The following is a 26,938-nucleotide window of genomic DNA, read 5'->3' as shown; positions in this document are numbered from 1 at the left end:
GCCGTGGACGCGTTCAACGCTCTCAGTGCCAGACTGTCCGGAGAAGAGTCGACATCGGAGAAGGAATTAAAGGCCTACACAGTGTTAACGTGCACGAAGTAAAAGCTGCTATAAATACATTGCTGAAAAAGAAAGAAAAAAAAAGAAAAAAGGATGACTGGGCTTACAGACTCATCTGTGTTGTTGCTGCTGCTGTTTGTGTTGGCCGTCAGTGAAGGTGTCAAGACACACCACGGTGACCCGCCAAGCCATGATGGACACCGGCGGCACGCTACAGTGAATGAATGTAACCTGAAAACTGGGACCTGTTTCTTGAAGGTCCTCACTTCCAGTGTGCTGCGCTTCGGAGATGTGGATCCTGAAATCAAGGGACTGGAGGTAGGCCATTATCATTATTCGTTAAAAAAAACCCCAAAAAACAAAACAAAACAAAACAAAAAAACAACAACAACACACACACACACACAACAGAACAGTTACTGCAACGAAAAACAAACTTTTGTTTATCGTTATTTTTTATGGGTCCTCAAATCCGTCTACCTCATTTCGTTCTTCTGAGTTTTTTATTTTCAAACAGAGAATAACTCTGTACAACACTGAACAACAAAAAGCAACAAAAAACAAAAAAAACAAACAAAAACACTGAAACAAAAGAAAGATCACACACACACATACGTCACACACACACACACACACACACACACACACACACACACACACACACACACACACACACACACACACTGACACATACACAACTCACCCATGCACATTATGATGTGAGTGATGAACAATAAAATATACTCTTTTATGAAAAGTCATTCTATTCGTCATTTGCAATTAAGCAAAAATCTTGTTTGTACACCTGATACGATTATACTGATCTATATCTCAGTGGCCTCACCATGGAACACCAGACAGACCTCCTACCTAGACATACAGGCACGATCGATTCACCTCCTCGAACAACGCAACCTAAATTCATCGAACCAACACCCCATCCCTGATTAAGCTGCGTTAAACTCAACACACCACATTTGTTCAGGGCTTAGGATACACTGTTACAGCAAGAACTATTTTGCAGTCTGATGATGACGAAGCGAACAGCAAGTCCACCAACTGATTCACACAAAACATATGTAGTGATACAGTAACTCACGATCGAGGAACAAAAATGCACAGTGGTTACTTTCAAACAGCTTTGACGTCTATTTGTCTTACAGTCCTCACTGTTTCTCTCCGGTCGCTCTTTGTGTGCATGACATGCAAGTGCACCAATGTACACACTTTTATCCCCCCCCCCTCCACTCCCCCAGTTCCATGAAGAACTCTCAGTCACTTTCAGAGTAACATGTCCATTCATGTACATCATTTAAAATCATTACAACTCGAACACCAAATACTGTGAAACCCGTAACTTTCGCTTTCATTGTGACTCTTCAATCCGTAAAGATAGATAAGCTCCCGTCACAAAACCAGCAGACGGATCAGCGAGCAGAGTGTGGAAGGTCGACTGTGTGACCGTTTGCGCTCGTCTCTAAGTCTGTTAACACCACACGATGGATACAGTAAGTCCCTGCTATATTTGCAGTTTTAGACGATTCAATTTATATGCTTGCTTTGATGGAGTAAATCTATAATGAAATGCCGCTGCTAGCCAGACCGCCATTATCTTATTTTGTTCACGTTTTTTTGTTTTTGTTTTTCCTTTCTCCAACACTGCCTCGATGATGAAATGGATAACGTGGGATCATCCTGTCCTGTCATTACTGACTGCATTATTGTTGTTGCTCTCAAAGACAGATTGGAGAAGGCGACAGAAAGTGAATGTTGTCTTTTGCACTAAATAGCAAATTTGATTTTAACTTGCATGGTCATTTTCTTTTACAGTTGTTAGTATTTTGCTAATTTAATTTTGGTAGAACTGACCACGAAAAAAAAAGTTATGTAAATTTAGAAGAATGATCATTTCACCAGTTTAAAAACATGTAGCTTGATTAAAACATATGTGCGTTTTTGTTTTTTTTGCATCATAACCTTGCCGTCATTCCCAAAATTTTTACAATACAGCAAAAGAGTGCTTTCAGTTGTATCAATGTATGCACAGTATGCTAGATTGCCATTACCCCCAGTACTTTATTATTTGCTGTTTATTCAACCCTCATAATATTGACTTAGTCTATGTAGAGAATAGAAGTAACTGACATTGAGAAACACCAGAAACTGGGACTGTTTTCAAGCCAGTTATTGAGTTAATTTGTGTTATTCCTTTCTGTTTAGATTCCTGAGCTTGAGCAGGAACATGTTCATATCAAGAATCCAGAGAATGTGGCGAGAATCATTCGTCAGATGATGGATGATGCCCATCACAAACTTCAGGTAAATACAGTGAAATCAGTCATCACTTTGGATAGAATTTTCTAACTGGTTGTTTTGAGGCTTTATTATCCAGATATGTGTGTGTGTGTGTGTGTGTGTGTGTGTGTGTATGCATGGGGGAGAGAGAGAGAATGTATACATATGTGTATGTGCATGCACACCTTTGAGTGTCATGAATTTGAGTACCTACAATTCAGTGCTATTTAAGTACTTTTGTAAATCTAGCAAACTCAGACATGACTCTGAAATTTGAAAATCATTATATATTTTCAGTCTTCACTCATGGTGACTGAATATGTTGCAGGTTGTGGCAGACTTTGATAGAACGCTATCTAAGTATGCACACAAAGGAGAGGTTTGCTCAACGACACATGGTACGTTATTTAATTTTGTTTTGTGTGATTTTTATATGGTTTTGTGTGTTTTCATGAGTCTATGTGCATGTGTGTCTGTGCTTGTGTTACAGAATCTTGTGTTAAACAAATTAGATGTTATTTTGTCATAACCTGCCTCTTGATATTGTAATGTGTGATATTAAATGGCAGTATGGGGATGTTTTATATTCACTGGTGTATGTGTTTGTGTGTCACTGTGGGGGTGGGGGTATGTGAATGCATGTTTGCCATTATCATTGTTTTGTTGTTACTCCATTCCGTCAGCATCACAGTTCATTCTTGTTGATACAGAGGACAAATCCACTTTGAAAAAACTTGACAAATTCATGAAAGATAAATGATACGTATTCACTTTCAAAGATTTTGAGGAATGAAAGATAAAATGATGGTATAACAAATTAACAATATTGTTATAAAAAAAAATTGAATTAAAGCATTCCAGCCTCTGTCATTTCATACACATTATACATGCACAAATTAAACAGAATGCTCATACAGATAGACATACACAGATGCAGCACACAGAAAGACACTTAGGCATGAAAACACTTCACATGCTCTGTCAACAATTTGCTGACTTACTGTTAAAGCCATATGCAGATGATTGGAAGTACATGAACACAGACATATATAATGTGCATGCACACACGCATGTATATAACCTTCAATTAGATATTTAACAGCACTTCGAACACATTTGTGGTGTATGACATTTCCTGTTTGGCCAGTTCTGTCAATTATATATATATATATATATATATATATATATATAAGGGAAACACACAGTCTGGCAGTGGCACACTGGTACCAGACTAACATAAAAGAAAAAGAAAACGTCACATAAGAATAGTGGTAGGGGAACATTCAGTGACATTGACTAGAGTTTTTATGAATAATCTTAAAAAGAGAATATATATATATATATATATATATATGTATATATATATACGTGTGTGTGTGTGTGTGTGTGTGTGTGTACATATGCCAATATCATTTTACTCAGATTTTTTTTTCATTTAGAATAGCAATGAAATAACTTTTTTTTCTTTTATTTTTTTGTTGACAGGTATTTTGGAAGACAGCCAGTATATGTCTGAGGAGTTCAAGACAAAGGTGAGATTTTTCTTTTAAAAAAAGAGTACAACTACAAGAGAACAAAGTATTTCATAGGTTATTTGTTGTGTTTTTTATACTGTTTTTCCTTTGTTTCTTTTGTTTGTCTGTTATTTATTTAGTTAATCTATTCATATGAAATTTTATGTCTCTGATTTATATCAATTACCCAGCATGTGTTGTCTTGTCTGCTCTTGTCTCTCCATCTATTTCCTTTTTAATTCCATTCACAAATCTCAGCATATGTTAAGACTTACATACATGTAATATATAGGGCAGAATTAGTGTCTTACATACACAATTATGCGTTCATGCATGTGGACATAAAGTTTGTGTGTGAAGGTGCATAATTGCTTGTGTGTGAAAATTTTTAAGCTGTGAGGTCTCAGGCCTTGTCACTTAAAATGAAACATCATGGGCACATATCTTCGCTTGTTCATGTTACTGTGTGAAAATATGTCAGAATTTATCATTATGTTTATTTTATTGCTTTGTTTCAGGCGACTGCTTTGAAAAACACCTATCTGCCCATTGAATTTGATGGCACCAAGACGATTGAGGAAAAGATTCCTTACATGATAGAATGGTGAGTGCAGTTTTGCCTTCAACATTTGTAGACCTGTATGTGCTGTGGTTTTCATGACTTGAACATAATCAGCACTGCTGAAAGTTCCTGATTGCAAAAGGAAAGAAAAGTGGTGCTGGGATCTTAATGATGGATGTACTGTTTCACAATAATTTTGATTGTATTTTTAGATGTTTTGACATTAAAGATAATACTTATTTGTTTAGAATAAAAACAGCGTAATAAATAAGTACATAGACAAATAAATAAATGATTAAAAAAGAAATAAGTAAGGACCTGGTTGGCAAGGGCAAGGCTATCACTCCTTTACAAGTCTTTCTCCTCCACCATCTCTCTGAGTTTGTTAATCTCTTTGTGTGTTTGCCCTCATCATATCTCTTAAACATTGTTCTTCCCCTATTTGTTGCTCTGAATGCTATCTTTTAAATCATCACACTGGGTCTCTCTATATTCAATTGTTTTAACATAGGACAGCGTGTGTGTATGTGTCTGTGCCAGTGTATTTCGAATGTATGTGTAAGATACGTACACAGATTGCTGTAGTGTTGATAATTATGTTGGTATTGACCATTTTTGCAGGTGGACAAAAGGCCATGCCTTGATCACCAGTTCACACTTAACCCGTGACCTGCTGAGGACTGTAGTTCGTAGTTCAACAGCACATCTCAGGTGTGTTTGTATTTGATGCGAGTGTCCCTTGTTGGTAACTAGTTGATACTATGATAGACCAGTTCAGTCCATGTTTATATTTTTGCCAATTATATGAATCTATATAACACAACTGAAAACAGTTCATGAAAATAGACGGTATTTCTCAGTACTTGGAGTGAGAGGGAGGGAGGGAAAAAGAGAGGGAGGGAGAGAGATAGAGGGAGGGGGAGAAAAAGCGATGCTTCAGAGAGTTTGTGGTCTTCAAAAGGTTGATGATCTGAAGTACGGGGTTTTTTTTGGTTTTTTTTTTAACGATAATTGTCCCTTGTATCTTTTTTCCATATTGTGTTCTTTTCTTTCTTTTGAAATTGATTTTGTAGTCTCCTGTTCCATCTTGGACAGAAAAGTTTATCAGTAAAAAAAACATTTCAGAACCTCAGTGTTTGTATTTGACTCTTTTGGGTAAGAACTTTATGTAAAAGAAAAAGTGTATAATTTTGTGTAGTGAACAGACTTATCATTGAAGTATTTCTTTTCTTCAGAGATGGATGCCAATGGTTTTTCGACCAACTTCATGACCATGAAATCCCACTGTTGATATTCTCAGCTGGTATTGGAGACATCATCGCAGAGCTGATCAGTTTCAAGGGTCATCTCTATGACAACATGAAGATTGTGTCAAATTTCCTACAGTTTGACGAGGAGGTGACTGACTGTTTTCTTTTGTATTTGATTTTGATTTTTACACATTTCTTTCAGTCAATTGTATGCATTGGTTTAAAGTGTGTACCATGTCATTCCTTTAGTATATGATTTTGTTCAAATTATTTTTTTTAATGGTGGAAAAAGGGGGCACATATTAATGCTGCCCAGCAAGGTTTTGAAAATTGATTTCATCAATATATTTTAAAACAGATTGTGTTGTCTTGAGGTGAAATAAAATGAATAACTCAACAGTAATGCTGGGTGTGAAGAGTGACCAGATTCACAGTTGTCACTCAAGCATTGATCCAAATTACAGTGTTTTTTTTTCCATTGTTCTTCCTATTCTTTATTCTTTCTTTGTCTTTGTATATTGTGACTGTCCTGCCAACCAAAATGTATGAAAGATGCATGTCTTGCTTTAGGGGAAGGTGATGGGCTTCACGGATGACCTAATCCATGTCTACAACAAGAACGAGAATGCCGTCCATTCCTCTGATTACTTTGAGAATATCAAGCACCGACAGAACCTCATATTGTTGGGAGATTCCTTGGGAGACTTGAGGATGGCCGAGGGGGCTGAGGAGCTGGAATGCATGCTGAAGATTGGCTTCCTGAATTTTAAAGTGAGTTGTAAACTGTCATGGTCGGACATGACTGACTATCATATATATATATATACAGTTGGGCCAACAGCAAAGTGAGAGCTGTATGATAATGGATTTTCCACAGCAGTGGGAATCCATTTACAGTTTAGTCTTTTGTCAAGGACTTTAAATCTCAAACTAAGAGGCAAGATTGCTCTGGCTCCTTGTGCTGCAGACTTGAGAGTTAGTTGGACTTTGGGGACCAGTCCAGTGCTGACTGTCCTGAAGTCTTCTTTGCTTAAAGAGTTGGGATGTAACTTGGGCAAAACACTTTATACTATAATCCTATTCTAGCCAAGATAGTTGGGACAGCAGTTGCCTCCCCTGCTGTACTGAGGATCATAGTTGGACATGACTATCGTACAGTCAGTGTAAGCCAGCAGATACAGGCAGTTGCTTGCGTCTTTACACAACAAAAATGCTTATTTATCAGCCACATATAACATATGAAGCTTCATTTTTTAATGAAAATTTCCTTTTGATGTTGTAAATCAAATTTGAATACTAATTACTTCTTGGGGTTTTTTTTTGTCATTGATTGTTTTGTTTACTTTTTGTCTGGCTTTTCTTTTATCAGTTCTGAATTAAATAGAAATACCCTTGCAGGTTACTTGTCTTCAGAGTACTCTGCAGTTACTCAGTGTGTCAGTGGTGTAATTCTTCTACAGTGAGATTTTGAAATACACAAAAAGGAACTGCTACTGTTGATGATGACAATATTTCAACGAGAGAAAATATAACCTCCAGTGTAAGGGACCAAAAAAGAAAGGAAAAAAATCTTCATCGTCTTCTTCTTCATGTTGGCTGTCACACTGTCAGTCTGTATCTGGTGATGAATAGAGCTGTCTTCAGGTCCTGATGGCTACCTTGGGGCTTACAAAGCATTACTTACTTGATCCTCTTTACTCCAGCTGGAGCACAGATCACCAAAATATCTGTCAGTTTGGTTTTGAGTGAGCCAGCTGATTTCGTTCCAGGTCTTGCCTGGTATTTTCATTTCAACAGTACTTCTTCATGTGCCTATTGGTCTGTTCTTTTTCTTTTCCCAGGTAGTGCCCATCTGAAGGCAGCATAAGGATGTCTGGTTAAATTCATCCTTAGATTATGGCCCAGCCACCTCCAGCGTCTCTATTTCACCTAATCCACAATGTTGTTGACGCCTGTGTGTCTGCTCACTTCTTTGTTGGTGAACTGCTGTTCCCAGTGAATTTTGAGGATTCAGTGGAGACACTTTCAGTTTTCTTTTTCATTCTCCAGGTTTCCAAGGCATATAGGAGGACTGAACAGACATTTGACTTGTAGATTTTCAGTGTTGTGTTGATCTTAAAGACCGAAGATTTCCAGATGTTCTGCAGTCAGTCAGTTGGAGGCCTTTGATGCAAGACTGATTCTCATGGACATACCTTTCTCGACGTTGCTGTCAGCTGAGATGTTACTGTGGAGATACTTGAAGTCCTGAACTTCCTCCATCTCCACACCATGTGCATTTGTTTTCTTTGTGCTCTTGTTTTTCAAGTTCATCACCTTGGTCTTGTCAGGATGGATCTTGAGTCCCATGCTTCTAGCTGTGTGGTCAATTCTGTCTTGTCCTAGCTGAAATTTCATTCAAAGCAAAAAGTATTTGTGATCATTTCTGAAAATGTGAATAACCACAAAACCGAAACCCTGTGGTTTGACTTTGTCACATGCTTTCAGAATGCTGTATAGAGAGAAAAATGACATTTCAAAACGCATTCAGTCCCAATAACTAAATCTGTATTATGATGTTTTGGTTTGCCTGTTGGAATATTTCTTCCTATTGGAAAAACAAGAAGCTTTAGAAAAGCGTAAAAAATAAATGGCTTCAAATGATGAATGGAAAATATAAAAGGTTCATGCCAATTTCCATCTATGTGTATTTACATGCTTTTTGGTGACCTTTTGCATTTTGTCATATCTAAACCAGTGATGGAGGTGCTATGGCTGAGTTGATTATCCACTAGAAATCTGATCCAGTGTTCACCAGTCAGTGATCAGAGTCTGAGGCCTTGTTTCAGTGTGATGTTCTGTCCTTTGGAAAGATGCTTTGCTCTGATTTTCCTCACTCCTCCCAGGTGTGGATGGGAAAGTTGAAACGGCGGAAGGGGAGGGTTGGGCCTGGCTTTCTGTGCCAAGCATTAGACACAGTGGATATATATATTTTGCCCTTATGACTCTAAAATGCTATGAGACCTTTAACCTTTATAATCGTAACCAGTAATAATTCTGAAATTTGTGCTTGACAGGTGGAGGAGAACCTGGAGCAGTACAAGAACAGCTATGATATCGTGATCATCCAGGATGAGACGATGGACGTTGTCAACAGTCTGATGAGAAAGATCCTTGGCCATTCTTAGTGGTTCTGCTCACACAGTTCTTTTTTTTTTTTTTTCTCTCCTCTCTTGCCCCTCCTGTGATTTGGGAGATTTTTGTACTGTCACCCACTTCACCAGCAGTGTATTTCTGGTTTCCCTTGAATCTGAAGTTGTGAACAGTAGTGATGACAAGGATCTTGAAGTTTGAAGTATCAGCATCATTGTGATATGAACTTCATTCAGGGTTTTACCTTTTGATAGGTAAAAAGGAAGATATCTATATGTGTGTGAGTTTCATCCATGTTTCCACTGGGTCAGACTATGAGCTTGAACATAATTATTTTCATTTTATTGGTGCTGCCAAGAAATTGTGTGTATCGGTGAAGTGTAGGCATGATTTTGAATCACCAGTGGAAATGTTTTGTGTACAGATCTGTCTTTCGCATGAAACCCGGTCTGTGTGTGAATGTTAAACATGTGCACACTGTCGCCTTGTCAAACACACATGCACGTGCACACACACACACACACAAACACACACACACACACACACACACACACACACACACACTCACACACACATTGATTGTGGAATCAAACTCCTTGATCTTTTAAGTTGTGTATGGCAGAAATATTTCATTGTTTATCCCAACATAGGAAAGAAATAAAAAGAGAGAGAAAATTCTAGAGTTATAGAAACTGATATTACTCAGACATAACATCTTAATTATGATTTGCAAGGATAGAAGAAACAATAGTAAAATGCTACAACCTCTACTTTGTTCTGATCCCAAGTGACATATCAAAAGAAATAGAATAGAATCAGCTTTGAAATGAAATAAAAATTTTTTCTATATTTAAGTGTGAGAATGTTTCTGTGAGTGACATATCATTGTTGGCAGTGAATATAATCCATCACATGCTTTGACATGGACATGACAGGGAGGTGGGGGGAAGGATGTCCCATTTGTCTGCTGCAGATTACCATTTACTCTTACCTTCTATTTTGTATTCTTCTTCTGGTTCGTTTATTTATTTATTTATTTTTTATTCAATCTAATTTGATATTAAAAATAAAAAAATTGGGAGTGGGGATGTCCTGTCTGTTATGTACTCTTCTTCTGGTTTGTTTATTTTATTTTTTTTTATTTTTTTTATTCAATCTAATTGGATATTTGAAATTTAAAAAAAAAGGGGTGGGGATGTCCTATCTGTTAGCTTCAGCTTACCATTGTGCTCTCACATATCTTTTTTAAGTTGTATAAAAAAAATTTTAATTAAAAAAAAAAAGGTTTTGGATCTCCAATCTAAATGACATGAGCCCAGTTAGTCTTTTATTTGATTACACATAATCTACCATGAACGCCAACTGGTGCAGGGGTCTGGTTTGTGCCTGTATGCATGTGTGACTTGTGTGAGAATTGCTCTGATTTCCGATCACAGTAGGTTGATGCATTAAGCACAAGATCAGCAGAGAATCTTCTCTGATACCAGGAATAAAGCTGAAGGTTATGATTAATAACCAGGGCATTTCACTAGTGTATCTGAGTTGTCAGTTTGTTTATTCTCTGTGTGTGTGTGTGTATGTGTTGTGTGTGTGTAATAGTCTTACTAATAGAGACCGAAAGAACTTTTTGAGTGTGTGTATGAGTACGTATGTCAGAGACAGCCATGTTTATGGTTGTGATATAACATGCACTTTTTCGACTTTTTTTGTTTTATTTGTTTGTTTGTCTTTTTGCAACAGTGAGTCTCAAAGAAATAATCTTATTTTTGTGTGTGTATATTTGCGAATCAGTGGTCTTGCTTGTATTTGTGCACAGCTGATTTTTTGTTTTATTTTTGTGTCGCTATTATTCTTTCAACACTTTATTTTATATTTCATTGTGACAGCACAAGATAAGCATCTCTTTGTCTCTCTCCCTCTCTTCTCTCTCTCTCTCTAATGACTCCTGTTGCTGTCTTTGGAGGGTTTATTGTCATCCAACTTTCTCTCACTTTTTTCATCTTATTTATTTTTCTCTTTACCCATTTACTGATTTTTAAATCAAAACTGGTTTTTTTCATATATATCTTATTAAAGTTATCTTTAAATAACAGAAAGGTTGTTAGGTTGTACCCTGCACTTGTTTTCCTCCACTATTTTGTTGTGTTTGGACACTTATAAAAATGTACTAAGTGAAAAGCAAAGTTAAATTGACTTGTAAAAGCTTTTTAAAGATTTGGCATAGTGTCCTCTCATTACAGTTGTTTAGTGCTATTAGTTTATGGCGCATCTACAACTTAGTATTTGTATTTCTCTTTTTTTGTCACAACAGATTTCTCTGTGTGAAATTCTGGCTGCTCTCTCCAGGGAGAGCACACCACCCTTTTTTTTTCCCTGTGTGCAGTTTCATTTGCTTTTCCTGTCGAAGTGGATTTTTTCTGCAGAATTTTGCCAGGAACAACCCATTTTGTTGCCGTGGGTTCTTTTACGTTTGCTAAGCGCATGCTGTACATGGGACCATGGTTTATCGTCTCATCTGAATGACTAGCATCCAGACCACCACTCAAGGTCTGGTGGAGGGAGAGAAAATATTCATGGCTGAGCCGTGATTCGAACCAGCGTGTTAGTATTCTCTCGCTTCCTAGGTGGACACGTTACCTCTAGCCCATCACTATGATTCAGTGTGACTGTGTGCATCACCATTCCCACCTGCCATCATTCATAAAGGCTTTGTGATCAGCCATGTGTTTTTTCACACACGAAAAATATATATTTTTCAGGAGCAATCCTTGGTTCATCTTTCAAATTGTCATTTTACTCTTTCTCTGTCTCACAAACACCCATGCACGCGCGCGTGTGCGCGCGCACCTGTCTAATATCACTTAATAGTGAAAAGACATTAAACTAATGAAAGAAAACACACCCACACATACACACATACATGAAAAAAATCCTTTGGGTTAACCTTGGTTCACTTCTCAACTGGTTGTAACAGTACTTGTTTTCTTACTTTGCCGGAAGGAATTTTTAGTTAAATGTTCATTTCCATTTCCAGCATGCAAAGGGATTAGTATCCATAACAAATTCTCATATGTCAGTCTTAGTTTCATGTGAGCAGAAATCTGTGCATATTTTTGTTTCCTCTGTGTGTACATAATTTTACAGAAAGGCACGATACATATTTTCACTAATTCTTTTAAATTTCATTTCTTTTTTAAAATTCCAATGCTTCCAGTTTCTAACTATTGCATGCAGTTAAAAAAAGAAAAAAAATGTGTGTGGGGAGGTGGGGGGGAGCACCTGTACAGCATCCAGTCTAATAAAATAGAACAGAGATACACAGAATGAAGGACTCAATGTTTGTACAGATTGTGGAATAAACAAGTTAAAATATGAGAAATAAGAAATTTGATCCGCTGAATTACCTCCCATGGTGACAATCGGGTACAGTCCCTGTTTCATGGAGAAAACTGCTGGCATTACGAGAGAGGTAGTGTTTTGATATTACTGTGGATTTCTCATCAAAATCCGTTGTCATGGAAAGGACAGGCTCCAGGAGTCCTAAATGACACCCACATAAAACTGTGACCATTCAGACTCTTCCTGACAATATTACAGAAGTGGTTTTAAAATGGGCGTTATTTCTGATCATTGTTTGTTGGAAAGTCTTTTGTTTTTGAGATCTTACATGATGTTGTATCAGCATGCTGAGTTTGATCAAAAGAAAAGGTTTGTTTTTGTAGTTGTTTACATGTCCTGTCCTGAATACAAATGAAAAGCAATTTATTACCTCTGCATTCATGTCCTGCAATATTTTGTTGGAACAGTGATATGTAATATGTATATTTTTCACACTTATATTGTTTTGACATATGTAAGCAAACTTACAACATATGTATATTAAGGTGGACATTTTGTAAGAGAATTCCTGTATATATTGGACTGGGTTTCATGTTAATGAAGTGGGAATATGTCATTTTGTGTGTATGTAACTGTTTTGTGGAAATTTGGTGGTAATGCATATCTATATGCATCGATGAGTGGCTTTTGGGCTTGTGTTTCTGTCCTTGCTTATCAGAAACTGACAGTGTAGTGTTTAGCAGCAAAATTTCACCATCCAGTACATTCAGTAAGAGACCCAGTGTATAAGTTTTAATTTATTTTTTGCTGAGTTGTCTTAAATATATGGATTTATTTTGATAGAATCCACTGGTTTGCATGCCACACTGGATTAGTTTTTATTTTGTTTTATTTTATTTTTTAACCCATATAGAAACTTATGAATAATGATGCACAATGTATACATATGCTTTTACCTCAGTGTGCATGTATGTGATTGAGTGTGTGTGTGTGTGTTTGTCTTTGAATAAATGTGTGTTTGCGCACATGTACATTCATGCTCAGTTACGTGTACAGGCCTACATCTTTGTATTTTATATGGTGATGATGTGATGGATCACAATCTTCCCAGGCATTATTTTCAGTTTCTGTTGTATTCCAATTAGCATAAGAACCACCAATCTCACTAATCTTTGAAAGAGTTTATCATACAAGCAGGCTCTTATTTGGCTGGAAGAAAGGTAAGGTTGAAGACTAAAATCATATTGTGTGGAATGAAACATCAAAGAATCCATTGTGTATGAATACATCCAACTTTATTTCCCTCCAGAAGCAGGGATGTTTTTTTCTCTGTCTCGTATTGTGTGCTTTCTCCTATTTTAAGATTGAGTTCATTCGCCCACCCCTCAACTTTTACTGTTTTGTCTTTGTTTCCAGTATTTCCAGTCACAGGAAAACACATTTTTGATTTGACATTGCAACAAATGTTATGCTATTTTTTGTGTTTTTTGTTTCCTTGTTTTATTCTAAGTACTTCTTTTCCCTGCTGATCATTCTGCTTGTTCAGCATAGATTCCAGAATGGATTGACTGAGAAATTATTATTTTTTTAAATGTTGTAATCTAAAAAAAATCTTTATTCTAGTCTTTTCTTGTCTTTTTTCATTTGTTTTTATCAGACAGCTTCATAAAAGTCAGCGTCTGCATGCCTGAAAACAATTTCAAATCAAGGTCAAATTTTGTTACATGCTATTCGTTTGCTGATTTTTCCTTTTGTAATAAAAATCTAAATTTGACTCTGTGGGAAAAATGGTTTTGACTGTATCTGAAGATAGAGATGGGGAGACACACGCACACACACACACACACACACACACACACACACAGTAAATAGTTGGTACTTTTCTCTCTCTCTCTCTCTTACACTCACACAGAGCGTCTATGTGACACTATTGTGCATCCGGATTTTTTTTCTGTGCATGGAATCATTATTTTATAATTATTTTCCATACTCCAATAGTGAGCGCGCGTGTGTGTGTGATTTGGAGAGAGATCAATGCATGGATGGTCCATTTGAAGTGCACATAGGGGAGGCTATCGAAAAAAAAGCTTTTGTGACGCCACTTGGTTTGCTCCCTTCCGTTGAAATGGGTGTTCAGGAGGTGGTGGGCTATATCCCCTTTAATCACCATGACCTTTTCTTTCTCTAAATTTCAGTTTCTTTTCTTTCATTCTTTAATCTTTTTTTTCTCTGTGTCTTTACCCACCCACCCCCACACCCCTTCTCCGGACCCAGTCTCTCATTCATTCTTTTCCTTCACCTCTAAATCGTCATATCATTCATCTCGTCTTCTGATTTGTCTATCTATCCCTCTCTCTCTTAATTGTCGTTTTCAACACCCTTCTTCATTGTCTTCTTCCTTTTCTTTGTACCGACTTAAGGCACGCTTTCGGTGAATACAAGTTTTGAGCACAGTTCAGGAAAATAAGATTGGGGGGTTGCGCTCAGTCGGGTGTCTGCGTGGTTGAACGCCGAGCTCGCAGTCACTGAGAAAGCTTGTTCGATCCCTGACGCCCCCAAATGTGAAAAATAGAAATGCGCTTCTTTTTCTGCGTTTGTGGGCTGCAACTCCCACGTTCACCCATATGTACACGAGTGGGCTTCTACGTGTATGACCGTTTTTACCCCGCCATGTAGGCAGCCATACTCCGCTTTTGGGGGAAATGCTCTTCAAAGTATGTGGCACATGCACACCTGAAAAAAAAAGGTGAATGAAGGTAGAAAAGAAGCTGGAGATAGAGACAAGGATGATCGAGACAAGAACAGACAAAGACTGGGAAAACAAAAACACGGAAGGCAGGGACGGGGGCTGGGGACACTGGTAGAAAGGGGAGACAGAGACCTAGGAGACTACATAAGGATGGGAAACCGTGGAGACAAGGAAGTCGTGCACACACTCTAATGACAAACACTAAGACCGGGGACACGGACAATAACGTCGGGAGAACGTCAATGCATGAATTCCGCCCCACCACCAGTGCAACCGAGCTTATCACCAGGCTGGAACTCGACCCCCTCAAACTGCACCGCACTGCAGCCAAGGCCACCATGATGTACAAGATCATGGGTGGTTTGGTTGAGGTGGCACCCCGGGAAGGTACTTTAGTGCGGACAATTAGAACTGTCCGAGGCCACCCAGAGAAACTACAGGTACCCTTCTCCCGCACTGACTCCCACAGGCACTCCTTTTCCCTTCAGCAGTCCGTCTGTGGAACCAGATTCCAGACCATAATTATAATCTAAGCCATTTCCCGTCAGTCATTCAAGACCAGGATTGAGGCCTGGCTGCGAGCCTCAGGATCAGTATTGCTGCAGGACAAGTTTTTTTGTTTTGTTTTTTAATATTATTATTTTATTTTATTTTTACTGATGCTGTATGGGGCCCAGGTTTCCCCAGCTGAACTAGGAGGCTTAACGGTCGCACACAGACATCAGTCATCTAGAGTGCACCCCCCTATTGTGGATTGCTTCCCATCATCATTTACCACAGGATTATAGACAAGACAAGACAAGACAGTCGAAACTGCCGTGGACACTGAGACAGGCAGACGGTGAAACAAGGAAGAAACAAAGGCAAGGGCCGAGGACTGTGGAAGAGAACGAGACACACACACTGTGGAGACAGGGAAATCGGAAATCGGAATGGTGTAATGTACTTTGGCATGAAAGCACTTAAACCCCTGAATGTCAACAAGCTGGAGCTAGGCAACATCAAGCAGAGCTTTTCTGACACCCTGGAGGAACGCCTTGAGTCCACCGTGCTGGACAACCAGAATGTGGAGGCAGCATGGGGCGCACTGCATGAGACGGTGTACAACACTGCCATGGAGTGCCTGGGGCCTTCTGTCAGGAAGCACAAAGACTGGTTTGTTGAGAACTGCACTGAGATCAAGCAGCTGCTAGAAGACAAACGCCAAGCCTACAGAGCCCACATTGAAGATCGCAAGTCACAGTCAAAGAAAGACATACTGAAGAGCGCACGCAGCACCATCCAGCTGAAGCTGCGGCAGATGCAGGATTCCTGGTTGAGCAACAAAGCTGATGAGATCCAGGGCTTTGCAGACAGGAACGACATGAAGAACTTCTATAACGGCCTGAAAGAAGTCTACGGTCCCACCACCTCTGGATCTGCTCCACTCCTCAGTGCTGATGGTTCTACCCTGATCACTGACAAGGACGGGATCCTTGAGAGATGGGCTGAACACTTTGACAGCGTACTGAACCGCCCTTCCACCATCAATGATGAAGCCATCGACCGACTCCCCAAGGTGCCAGTCAGTGAGTCGTTGGATGCCATTCCAACTTTGGAGGAGACCCAGAAAGCTATCCGTCTGCTATCCAATGGCAAAGCCCCTGGCTCAGACTCCATTCCAGCTGAGGTCTACAAAGAAGGTGGTATGGCGCTGACTGAGAAGCTTCATCAGCTGTTCCAGCTCATCTGGCAGCATGAGGCAGTTCCACAGGACTTCAAAGACGCTTCCATCATACACCTGTACAAGCGCAAAGGAAATCGTCAGGCCTGTGACAACCATCGTGAAATATCCCTGCTGTCCGTCACAGGCAAGACTCTGGCCAGAGTGCTACTCAACCGTCTCATAGCGCACCTTGAGCAAGGTCTCCTACCAGAGAGCCAGTGTGGCTTCCGGAAAGAATGCGGGACTATCGACATGGTGTTTGCTGCCAGGCAGCTCCAGGAGAAGTGTCAGGAACAGAACGCCGACCTTTACTCCACCTATGTCGATCTGACCAAGGCCTTCAATACTGTTAGCAGAGATGGCCTTTGGAGAATCATGGCGAAGTACGGGTGTCCCAGAAAGTTCATCACCATCATACGGCAACTACACGATGGGATGCTGGCCCGAGTCCAAGACAACGGAGAGACTTCAGAACCATTCCCTGTCTCCAACAGAATCAAGCAAGTGTGTGTTCTTGCCCCCACCCTGTTCAGTCTCATGTTTTCAGCCATGCTGACAGATGCCTTCAGAGACGTTGACGTAGGCATTGGCATCAGGTACCGCAAAGATGGCTCACTCTTCAACCTCAGGAGGCTTCAAGCAAAAACCAAGGTGAGGACAGACACCGTCAACAACTTCCTGTTTGCTGATGACTGCGCTCTCAACGCTGCCTCCGAAGCTGACATTCAACACAGTGTCAACAAGTTCTCTGCTGCCTGTGACAACTTCGGCCTCACAATCAGCACAAAGAAGACTGAGGTGATGCACCAGCCAGCTCCAGGAAAGCCTTACGTTGAACCAAACATCTTCATCAACGGGCAACGACTGAACGCAGTGGACAAGTTCACATACCTGGACAGTACACTCTCTCGCACAGTTGTCATCGATGACGAGGTGAATGCCAGACTCGCTAAAGCCAGCGCTGCCTTCGGCAGACTCCATAAGAACGTTTGGAACAGGAGAGGCATCACCCTGGAGACGAAGCTCAAAGTATACAAGGCCATAGTTCTCACCACACTGCTCTATGGATGTGAATCACGGACGGTCTACAAACGCCACGCCAAAAAGCTGAACCACTTCCACACCACCAGCCTCAGAAAACGTCTCGGCATAAAGTGGCAAGAGAAGATCCCTGACACAGAGGTGCTCACTCGTGCAAACTTGCCCAGCATCTACACCATCTTGATGCAGGCCCAGCTGCGCTGGGCAGGCCATGTAGTTCGCATGCCAGAACACCGGCTCCCCAAGAAACTGCTGTACGGCGAGCTCCAAAATGGCAAGCGTCCCACGGAGGCCAAAAGAAGCGCTTCAAAGACGCTCTGAAAGCTTCTCTGAAGGCCTTCATCATCAGCCACGACACATAGGAGCTGAATGCAATGGACAGACTAAAGTGGCGTTCAGCTGTCCACAAAGGCGCCAAATCCTGTGAGGCCAACAGAATCACTGCAGCAGAGCAATGCAGACAGGCCAGGAAAAGTAGTGCCAGCAAGTCCCCGACAGCCGCCACCATCCTCTGTCCACACTGCGTCAGAACCTTCCGGGCGCGGATTGGCCTGACCAGTCATCTGCGCACCCACAGAGCCCAACACACCCACCCCCAGGATGACTAGATGGTCCTCGTCGATCCCGACAGACGAACCACACACATATATACCAACGTATCATGCATATCTCTCGCTCACTCATCATCCCACCCCTCCCCCACCCCCTTAGCCCCTCATCACTCTCCTCCTCTCGTCCTCTCATCCCATTTTACACTCTACACTCATATCGCACACGTACAAGGCTTGTTAGCAACATACTGAATCAGTGTCCAATTGACATATCAACAATCGATATTGACAATTCCAGGTATATGATAGAAGACTGATATGGAGAAAGAGAACGGGAGACAGAAACAGCAGATATACCGACAAGAAGACAGGGAATAGGGATATAGATGTGTAGTCTGGGGGGAAACTGACAAACCGATGGGATGCAGGGAAAGACATGGAGAAAGGGAGACGGGTAAATGATTCAATATAGGGTACACTGGGACTAAAACAAACACACTGTGTGTGTGTGTGTGTGTGTGTATGTCTGTGTCTGTGTCTGTGTCAATATGAGTTTACGCGAGTGCGTGCGTGCGCGTGTGTGTGTTGGCCGTGTGCCAGTGCGTTCCTGAACTGAAGATTCTTAACCAGAGCAACACGCGTATGTAGGTCACCAGAAACTCAAATGCTCAGTGAAACCGAATGTTAATGGACACTACAGGCGCTTGTCGCGTTGTTATATATTTAGGTATACATCACTTCCTCCTCCCTGTCAACTATTAATCTTTAGTCATTTTTTGACGAAATTCTGTGATACTGACATCGTAAAATAAATCACACACACACACACACACACACACACACACACACACACACACCGAAAGAAGAAACCTACTGGAACAACGGCAAAAACCGAAATACAAAAAAAAAAGATAAATAATTACACCAAAAATATAAATAGGTTAAAACAAAATGAAATAAAAAATAACCAATAATAATCACTATAATATCAACAACAAAAAAACTTGAAAAGCTCGACAACAAAAAGTAACCATTAAGTTTTATCATACATCATATCTTGCATGCCAGGTGCCTTTCCGCAACATTTTACACTAGTGTACCACTGTACCAAGTGTATCCTCGTTATTGAATGCTTATCCATGCTATTGTCCATTTGACCTACAAAAAGCCCGCAGACCCACATATACCGACTTCACAAAGACAATCGCAGGCTTGGATATCGTTTGTCAGACGACCTTCTGAAGACCGCAAGACACTTAGTTCCTGCTGTGTAAGTCTTGTTTGTCAGTTTCAATCGAAGGTGGCCTCGTCAGTAAACTATAAGGGAATCCCTGAAGACCGAATCAAGGTAAAGCATTGCTCTTCAGTGTGTTTCTGTGTTGTGAAAGTTTTAATCGGCATGTACATTTGAAGAAATCATTATACTGTCAGTGTCATCGTTCCGAAAGATTTAAAAAAAAAAAAAAAGGAGAAGAAGAAGAAGAAGAAGAAGAAAAAGAATCGTGTGTGTGTGTGTGTGTGTGTGTGTGTGTTTCTGCTACTTTCAGCCATTCCATTGCTGAAAATCCCTAACGCTTGTTATTGTGCAGTCGTGGCAAGCATATCCTTGCCATGTAAGTCATCTCATAGCATCTAGATCCCTTTTCTTTTTCTTCACTTCCTTCTTTTGCTTCCCTTCATCTATTTGATTTTGTTTGAAAAGTACACCGTTTATCATCTTCTTTGTTTTACTCCGGCTGAGTGTGTGTGTGTGTGTGTGTGTGTGTGTGTGTGTGCATGTTTGTCTGCGTACGTATATGCGAGCCTACAAGTGTGTGTGTGTGTGTGTGTGTGTGTGTGTGTGTGTGTGTGTCTGCGTACGTACGTGCGAGCCCCTGTGTGTGTGTGTGTGTGTGTGTGTGTGTGTGTGTGTGTGTGTGAGTGACGGTGTTCGAGCGTGTGTGTGTGTCAGTGTGTGTGTGTGTGTGTGTGTGTGTGTGTGTGTGTGTGTGTGTGTGTGTGTGTGTGTGTTCGTGCGTGTGTGTGCTTATCTGCGTACGTAGTGCAAGCCTCTCTCTCTCTCTCTCTGGTGTTTAAGCGTGCGTGCGTGTGTGTGTGTGTGTGTGTGCACAGAAACATAGAAACTGATGACGACGTCCCAGTGGGAACTGGTGTACGCCCTGCAGGCGGGGATGGTGGGGTTGGGGGTGGTGGCCCTGTACTCCGCCCTCACCACCCCCACCCTGCTGTGTGTGACGGCCTTGCTCCTCCTCTACCCCCTGTACTGCCGGCAGCGGAAGAGAGTGGCGGGCAGTGTGTCCCTGGAGGACAGGGCCGTGCTGGTCACTGGATGTGACACTGGTACATAGTTCATAATGATGATGATGATGATGATGATGATAATGTGGCGGGCAGTGTGTCCCTGGAGGACAGGGCCGTGCTGGTCACTGGATGTGACACCGGTACATAATTCATAATGATGATGATGATGATAGTAATAATAATAATGTGGCGGGCAGTGTGTCCTTGCTGGACAAGGCCGTGCTGGTCACTAGCTGTGACACCGGTACATAATTCATGATAACGTTGATGATGATGATAATAAAAATAATAATGATAATAATAATGATAATGATAAAAATGTGGTGGGCAGTGTGTCCTTGCTGGAAAGGGCCGTGCTGGTCACTGGATGTGACACTGGTAGGAGTCAGGAGCAAGTTATGAAACCCCTTAATATAATTGATTGATGTCTATGCATGTATGTATGTATCAGTGTATGTATGTATGTATGTAGCCTATATATACTGCTGTCCCAACTGTCTGGGCTGGAAACTTGATTGTGGCGGAGAGTGTCTTGCCTAAGTTGCGTCTCCACTCTCTCGGCTAAGAGGGCTTGAGGACACTAGGGGACGGTCCCCCAAAGGCCAACTAGTCTTCTGTCACACGCGTGCGTACGACTACACGTTCTCGCACGCAAGCACGCACTACGGTCTGCAGGCACACACATACACATATAAATACACACACACACACACTTAAGTGTATTTATTAATTATATCACTTGCTAAACAAAAGCAATGCCATCTGAAGAGGAAATGTCCAAACACTTATTAAAAACAACAACAGTGACTGACGTCCTGATCTGTGAGCTCTGTCTTATCATCCCAGTGTGATGACAGCGCTTTACGGACGAGCATACTCAGTCAGCAGCAGTGAAGGGGTTAATCAAAGACTTAAACATTTATAAGACGTCTGGCCTTTAGATAACAGACTGATACCAAAGCCTATCAACTAAAAAATACTGTTGACATTTGTCTTAAGATACGGACTGATAAGAGCAACCTGAATTCGATTCAGTTTATGTTGTTTTTAACTCAGTCGACTGCAAGTGCCATGAGATCAGAAACACACAAAAATAGAAACACACACACACACACACACACACACACACACACACACACACATATATATAACTGAAATTAAGATGCTGTGAAAATACCCCTCTAAATAGTCAAAATGATAAAAACAAAGTGTGTGTGTGTGTGTGTGTGTGTGTGCGCGCGCGCGTGTGCGCTCACTTGCGTGCGCGCGTGTGTGTGTTCGGGTATGTGCAATGCATGCGTGCATATGTGTTTGTGCGTTTGTGTTTGTATTTGCATTTGCATGTGTGCCAATATGTGTGTGTGTGCGTGCACGCGCACGTGTGTGTACACGTACAAGCACGCAGTGTATGTATGTATGTGTGCCTGGAACACTTTTGTGTGTGGTAAGCCGTTCCTCCATCAGCTGTACTGATCAAACAAGGTCTGCAATGTCCCCAAGGGTTCGGTCATGGTCTGGCCAAAGCTCTCTTCGAGCAAGGATGCCACGTCATTGCTACAGTCTACCGGCCTGACGGAGAGGGCGCTCAAACTCTGCGTGACGTTAAATCTGACCGGATGACAGTGCTGCCTCTTGACGTCAGCTCTGATGACAGCGTGGCGCAGTGTCTGCGTCAGGTTAAGGAGATGTGCAAAAACTCTGGTAAATGTTTACAATCATTGTGAAAGCAATCTAGGTCAGTCTGCACGGTCTCCAGTTTTCTTTATAGGCAGTCACACACACACACACACACACCCATGCACACAAATACACAAACGTGTACGATCGCATGCAGATGCACGCATGCACACACACATGTGTACTAGCAGTACATACAACACACACACCACACACACACACACACTCACACACACACACACAGAGTAAGCACAGAGTAACGTAAACACAACACGTACCCTCCCTTCTGCAAATATAAACACTGCTTCCCCCCGTCCCCCAAAAAGATTGTTAAAAAAACAACCCCAACTCATATCCGTGACACAGAAATAAAGCACACAAATTCCTCCCACCACTTTTGACTCCCCCCACCACCCAACCGCCTCTGCCCCCATCCAGTCCCCTATCGTTGAAGCCCTCTTCCCAGGAACCTTCCCCACCACCCTCTCTCAAGTGTCGGAAAGAAAGGAATTAATAGGAGTAAATGGGGAACTCGTTTTCAAAGGAATTAAAATTCAGATTTTCCTCGATTATGTTTTGTTTCTCGTAACTGATGCCGTGGAACACCACTGTTCACCGTGGTTTATGTGTTCAGGTCTGTGGGGGTTGGTGAACAACGCGGGTCACAACTTTGTGGGGGAAGTGGAGCTGACGACGATGAGGCAGTACCTGATGGTGGCCAACATCAACATCTTTGGCATGGTCAGGACTACCCGGGCCTTCCTCCCCCTCCTCAGGCAGGCCAAGGGTCAGTGCCACACTGTGTGTGTGTGTGTGTGTGCGTGTGTGTGCGCGCGAAACACTTAAAAAAAATTCACAATATCTTGGTAGTCTCTTCTAACTCGAGGAGTTGTACACTGCTATCACGAATCTCATATCACATCACCATCGCAAGTCTCTCATAACAGACTCATCAGGAAGCTTCAGTTGTTGTGCCTTTCACGAATTTTAAGTTTGGAAGAAAAAAAAACAATGTCACAGAGCGAACAAGAAGCACAATGTTAATAGTTTTGCCATCAGTTAAGAATGGTTTTGAAATACGTGTTGGGTTTGACAAACGGTATGCACAGGCATTACTTCAGGGCTTCATGTGAGATGACGGGCTCAACAGCCGAAAGGTAAAAGCGGTGGACGTTCAGCCCGTGAGTTCCGAGTTCGATTCCGGTATCGGTGACTAAATGATTAAAATATTAATGTGGAGATTTTCCCTGTCTCTCAGGTCAGCTTGAATGCCGATCTGTTAATGCCTTTATTCACTTTTAGCCTTGTATCCACATGCAAAAGATAAAAACAAAAAACAACAAGAACCGCGAATTAAAGATCTCGAAATCCATGTCAGTTTTCAACGAATTTATGAACATACCCAGCATGCACATCCCCGAAAAATGGACCTGGACATGAGCGGGGTGGGGGTTTGAAAAAAAGGCCACACACACGTAAAAAGACTTCAATCGCATACATATCGACAATACAGGTAAATGTGGGAGTTTTAGCTCATGAATGCAGAAGGAAAGGCACTTCTTGTGAGATAACAAAGAACGTTACTTGTGGACTCCCAGTCCATATTCTGTTTACGTTTACCGGCTGTGTCTGCAACTGGTAACAGCTCTGCCACTGACTCGCTTCACGGCCTGTTTCTTATTTTATTCCAATAATTCGCCTTCTATGCATCTCAGTTTATATATATATATATATATATATATATATATGTATGTATGTGTGTGTGTGAGTGTGTATATATATATATATATATATATATGTGTGTGTGTGTGTGTGTGTGTGTGTGTGATTTGTTTATTTTGTTTAATCATTTCATGTTATGTCCATGTTTCATACAAACCTAGGATAGGCTTCCAAAGAGTTGGGTTTATGCGTTGGTCAGAATCATCTCCTTCGTTTAACTGAGCAGCTATGCTGTAGCGTGTATGGTTCAATCCACACGCTTTGCCACATCTGAAACTGGAGCTTTCACAGGCCGCATTGTGAACGTCACCAGCATCAAAGGCCAGCTTTCCACACCAATGAACGCGGCCTACAACATCACCAAATATGGCGGAGAGACCTTTTCCGAAATCACCCGGATGGAGATGAAGCAGTTCGGGGTCAAGGTCATCGTTGTGGAGCCTGGCAACTTTGGAGGGGCCACTGGCTGTATCAATAAAGATGGGGTGAGCAAGGATAGGGTGGTTGTGGGGTAGATGACGAGTAAATGGGTTTTCTGTCTCTGTCTTTCTGTCTCTCAAAATGGTAGTATGGATGGGGAGTAGACCTCTGTATGTTTGTCTCACTTCCTCTCTGTGTCTGTCTGTCTCTTTCTCTCTCTCTCCTCGCATCCCACCCCTCTCTGTTTCAACATAGCTGTGTTGATATTTATTCAACTGAGAAATGAACTTCATTGCTATGCATCGTCAGTCGCACCAGAATGTGTCGTGCAGTATTATCATAAACTGGTGTATTGGTTTGTTGTTCTGCCAACCGTCAAGCAAGCAAGCAAGCAAGCAAGCGACCAGCCAAGCAACAAATCAATGAACTAGCCAGCCAACCATCCAGCCAAGGCCTGTGAACCTGTCAACCCTTTTTCTCTTTCTATCTGCCCTCAAATTCCTTTATGCGTTCTCCCTTTCATTCAGTTCAAATTGAAAAGACTCCATTGTCTGCTTCATTCAGTTAAAACAGAAACATTCCTTTTGGCTCGTTCAAATGCTCGGCATCGGGTAAGTACTGAAGAGAAACAAACATGGACGCATTTCCCGTACACCCTTCCTTTATTACTATGACCCAAATCGTGTGGAAGGAAAACGCCAGCAAAATCTTAGCGCAGGTAAAAGAACCCAAGGCAACAAAATTGCTAAATTATGAAGAACAGTCTATTCTCATTTTCATGTGTGTGTGCGTGCGCGTGACCGAAGCCTGACTGAATGACACAGGAAACGAATGATGAGTGCCCTAGTAAAGGCAGTTGTCAGTCACTAGACCCAGGTAGGCATCCTACTGTGCAAATGACTCTGCAAAGCGCTTAGAGGTTAGTCTCTGACCAAAGACAGGCACAATAGTATAATTATAAGTATCCACAATAGCCTATCAGACCTAATGATAAAAAAAACCCACCTCACCTTCCGTCCACTTCAGCGAGCGAGAATCGAAGGAGAGCTGAAGGAGATGTGGGCTGAGGCCTCGGATGAGGTGAAAAAGATCTTCACCAAAGAACATCTGGACGACGTTCTGCGAAACACAGGCCGAGAAGCCACCATCACCTACCCGGACTTGACCCCTGTCATCCGGGCCATGACGGAGGCCTTGACCTCGGGTGACCCGGATTTCCGCTACATCGTGGATGGATCCAACCGCTTGTTCGATATCGGTTGTGTAAGGGTGTTGTTTTTATTGTTTTTGTTTGTTTGTTTTTTTCTTTGAAAACTGTGTCGTCCAACGTTTTCAGCTATGCAGGCTTTTATTAATAACGTGTTACCACTGGCAGATGTGTGCTGTCAAAGTTTTTGTATTGTTGGAATGTCGTTAACTTTATGCCACTTTATTGATTGATTTATTTTCCACAAAGCAAAATGTGTTGTGAAAATTCACACCTGTCTGTCTGTGTATAGTCTGTGTCTGACTGTGCCTATATCTATCTCTCTATTTCTCTCTCTCTCTCTCTCTCTCTCTCTCTCTCTCTCTATATATATATATATATATATATATATATATATATATATATATATATATATATATATATATATCCTATTGAAAGTATCCCAGGATTAAACTGGAGCTATGTATATATTCCTTTAACATCATTATCATTTCCAGCATTGTCGTTGATGGTCGTGCTTCTCTTACTGTTGCTGTTGTTGTTGTTGTTACTGCTGCTGCTGCTTCCAGTACTACAGCTGCTGCTGCTGTTGTTCTTGCTGCTACCTCCGTCTGTGACTACCACTTCTACTACAGCTGTAATACTACAGGTGCGACACACACTATGAAATTATATATATATAAATATATATGTATATGTATATATGTATGTATGTATGCATGTATTGTCAACATGCTTGAGTGAAAAAGAGGGAAAGAAATAATTTTAGCATTCTTGTCATTGCAGACGCTGGTTCGCCTGAAGCCTTTTTTGCCAGATCGCTACTTCGAACGAGTAGTGTCCCACTTCCTGCCTTACAACGTGGAACAGCCCCGCTTCTGACAAGGATGCGTTGTGCCCCTTGATCACAGATTGATGTCATTTATTTCATTGTTGATTTTTCGTTCATCGCTGTGAAAAAGTGGAAAAGAACAAAGAGAAAGAAAAGATGGGTGAAAAAGCCTGCGATATAAAGGAGAATAACAATATTAATAACGATGCGTGTGTGTGTGTGTGCGTGTGTGTGGGTAGGTGGGTGGGTGCATGTGTTTGTTCAGTTATTTGTGTGTGTGTGTGTGTATGTATGTGTGTGTCAGTATGTGTGTGCCAGTGTGTGTGTGTGTTTGTGTGTGTGTGTTCGCGTGCGTGCATGCTTGCGTGCGTGCGTGTATGTGTTGCGCGCACGCGTCCGCAAACTTGTGATCACGCGCGAATATATCCATGATATGAACTTCAACATCGGCATCTCAACTGCACAACAAGCACCAGAAGCACCACTGATACAACAAGTGCCTGACCACACAGGCAGTCAGAAGACCTGTCCGTGTGGACACTCATCACTTTCAATACGGCCTTGGGCAATACAGAGGCACA

At 41.3% G+C, this 26,938-nt stretch overlaps 2 protein-coding genes across 3 annotated transcripts; both read left to right on the top strand.

The window, feature by feature from the left end:
- On the top strand, positions 1–13,926 carry LOC143292692 (cytosolic 5'-nucleotidase 3-like). 2 transcript variants are annotated; one of them, XM_076603199.1, is made up of 9 exons: positions 1–378; positions 2,281–2,379; positions 2,684–2,753; positions 3,841–3,887; positions 4,388–4,473; positions 5,053–5,142; positions 5,667–5,829; positions 6,252–6,452; positions 8,738–13,926. In XM_076603199.1, exons 1-9 carry the CDS (start codon positions 154–156, stop codon positions 8,846–8,848), a joined length of 1,092 nt encoding a protein of 363 aa, XP_076459314.1. In that variant the 5' UTR covers positions 1–153; the 3' UTR covers positions 8,849–13,926. The 2 variants fall into 2 exon arrangements, with proteins under 2 accessions (XP_076459314.1, XP_076459315.1); XM_076603200.1 differs by lacking the exon at positions 1–378 and adding an exon at positions 1,449–1,568.
- Positions 13,927–19,367: 5,441 nt separating this feature from the next.
- On the top strand, positions 19,368–26,590 carry LOC143291944 (D-beta-hydroxybutyrate dehydrogenase, mitochondrial-like). Its single transcript, XM_076602092.1, has 7 exons — positions 19,368–19,546; positions 20,311–20,538; positions 22,000–22,200; positions 22,811–22,963; positions 24,190–24,383; positions 25,345–25,581; positions 26,312–26,590. Exons 2-7 carry the CDS (start codon positions 20,325–20,327, stop codon positions 26,405–26,407), a joined length of 1,095 nt encoding a protein of 364 aa, XP_076458207.1. The 5' UTR covers positions 19,368–19,546; positions 20,311–20,324; the 3' UTR covers positions 26,408–26,590.
- Positions 26,591–26,938: the final 348 nt, after the last annotated feature.

This window comes from Babylonia areolata, chromosome 18, assembly GCF_041734735.1.
Source record: "Babylonia areolata isolate BAREFJ2019XMU chromosome 18, ASM4173473v1, whole genome shotgun sequence".
NCBI classification, from domain to species: Eukaryota; Metazoa; Mollusca; class Gastropoda; order Neogastropoda; family Buccinidae; genus Babylonia; species Babylonia areolata.
Note: the sequence above shows the minus strand (reverse complement) of the source record. Positions and strands in the feature narration are given on the sequence as shown.

Coding starts and splice junctions, on each gene's coding strand:
- LOC143292692 (XM_076603199.1), top strand. CDS start 154: ATGACTGGGCTTACAGACTCATCTGTGTTGTTGCTGCTGCTGTTTGTG. Junction 3,888..4,387: donor CTGAGGAGTTCAAGACAAAG/GTGAGATTTTTC, acceptor GCTTTGTTTCAG/GCGACTGCTTTGAAAAACAC. Junction 5,143..5,666: donor AGTTCAACAGCACATCTCAG/GTGTGTTTGTAT, acceptor TCTTTTCTTCAG/AGATGGATGCCAATGGTTTT.
- LOC143291944 (XM_076602092.1), top strand. CDS start 20,325: ATGACGACGTCCCAGTGGGAACTGGTGTACGCCCTGCAGGCGGGGATG. Junction 20,539..21,999: donor GGTCACTGGATGTGACACTG/GTACATAGTTCA, acceptor AATGTCCCCAAG/GGTTCGGTCATGGTCTGGCC. Junction 24,384..25,344: donor GCTGTATCAATAAAGATGGG/GTGAGCAAGGAT, acceptor CGTCCACTTCAG/CGAGCGAGAATCGAAGGAGA.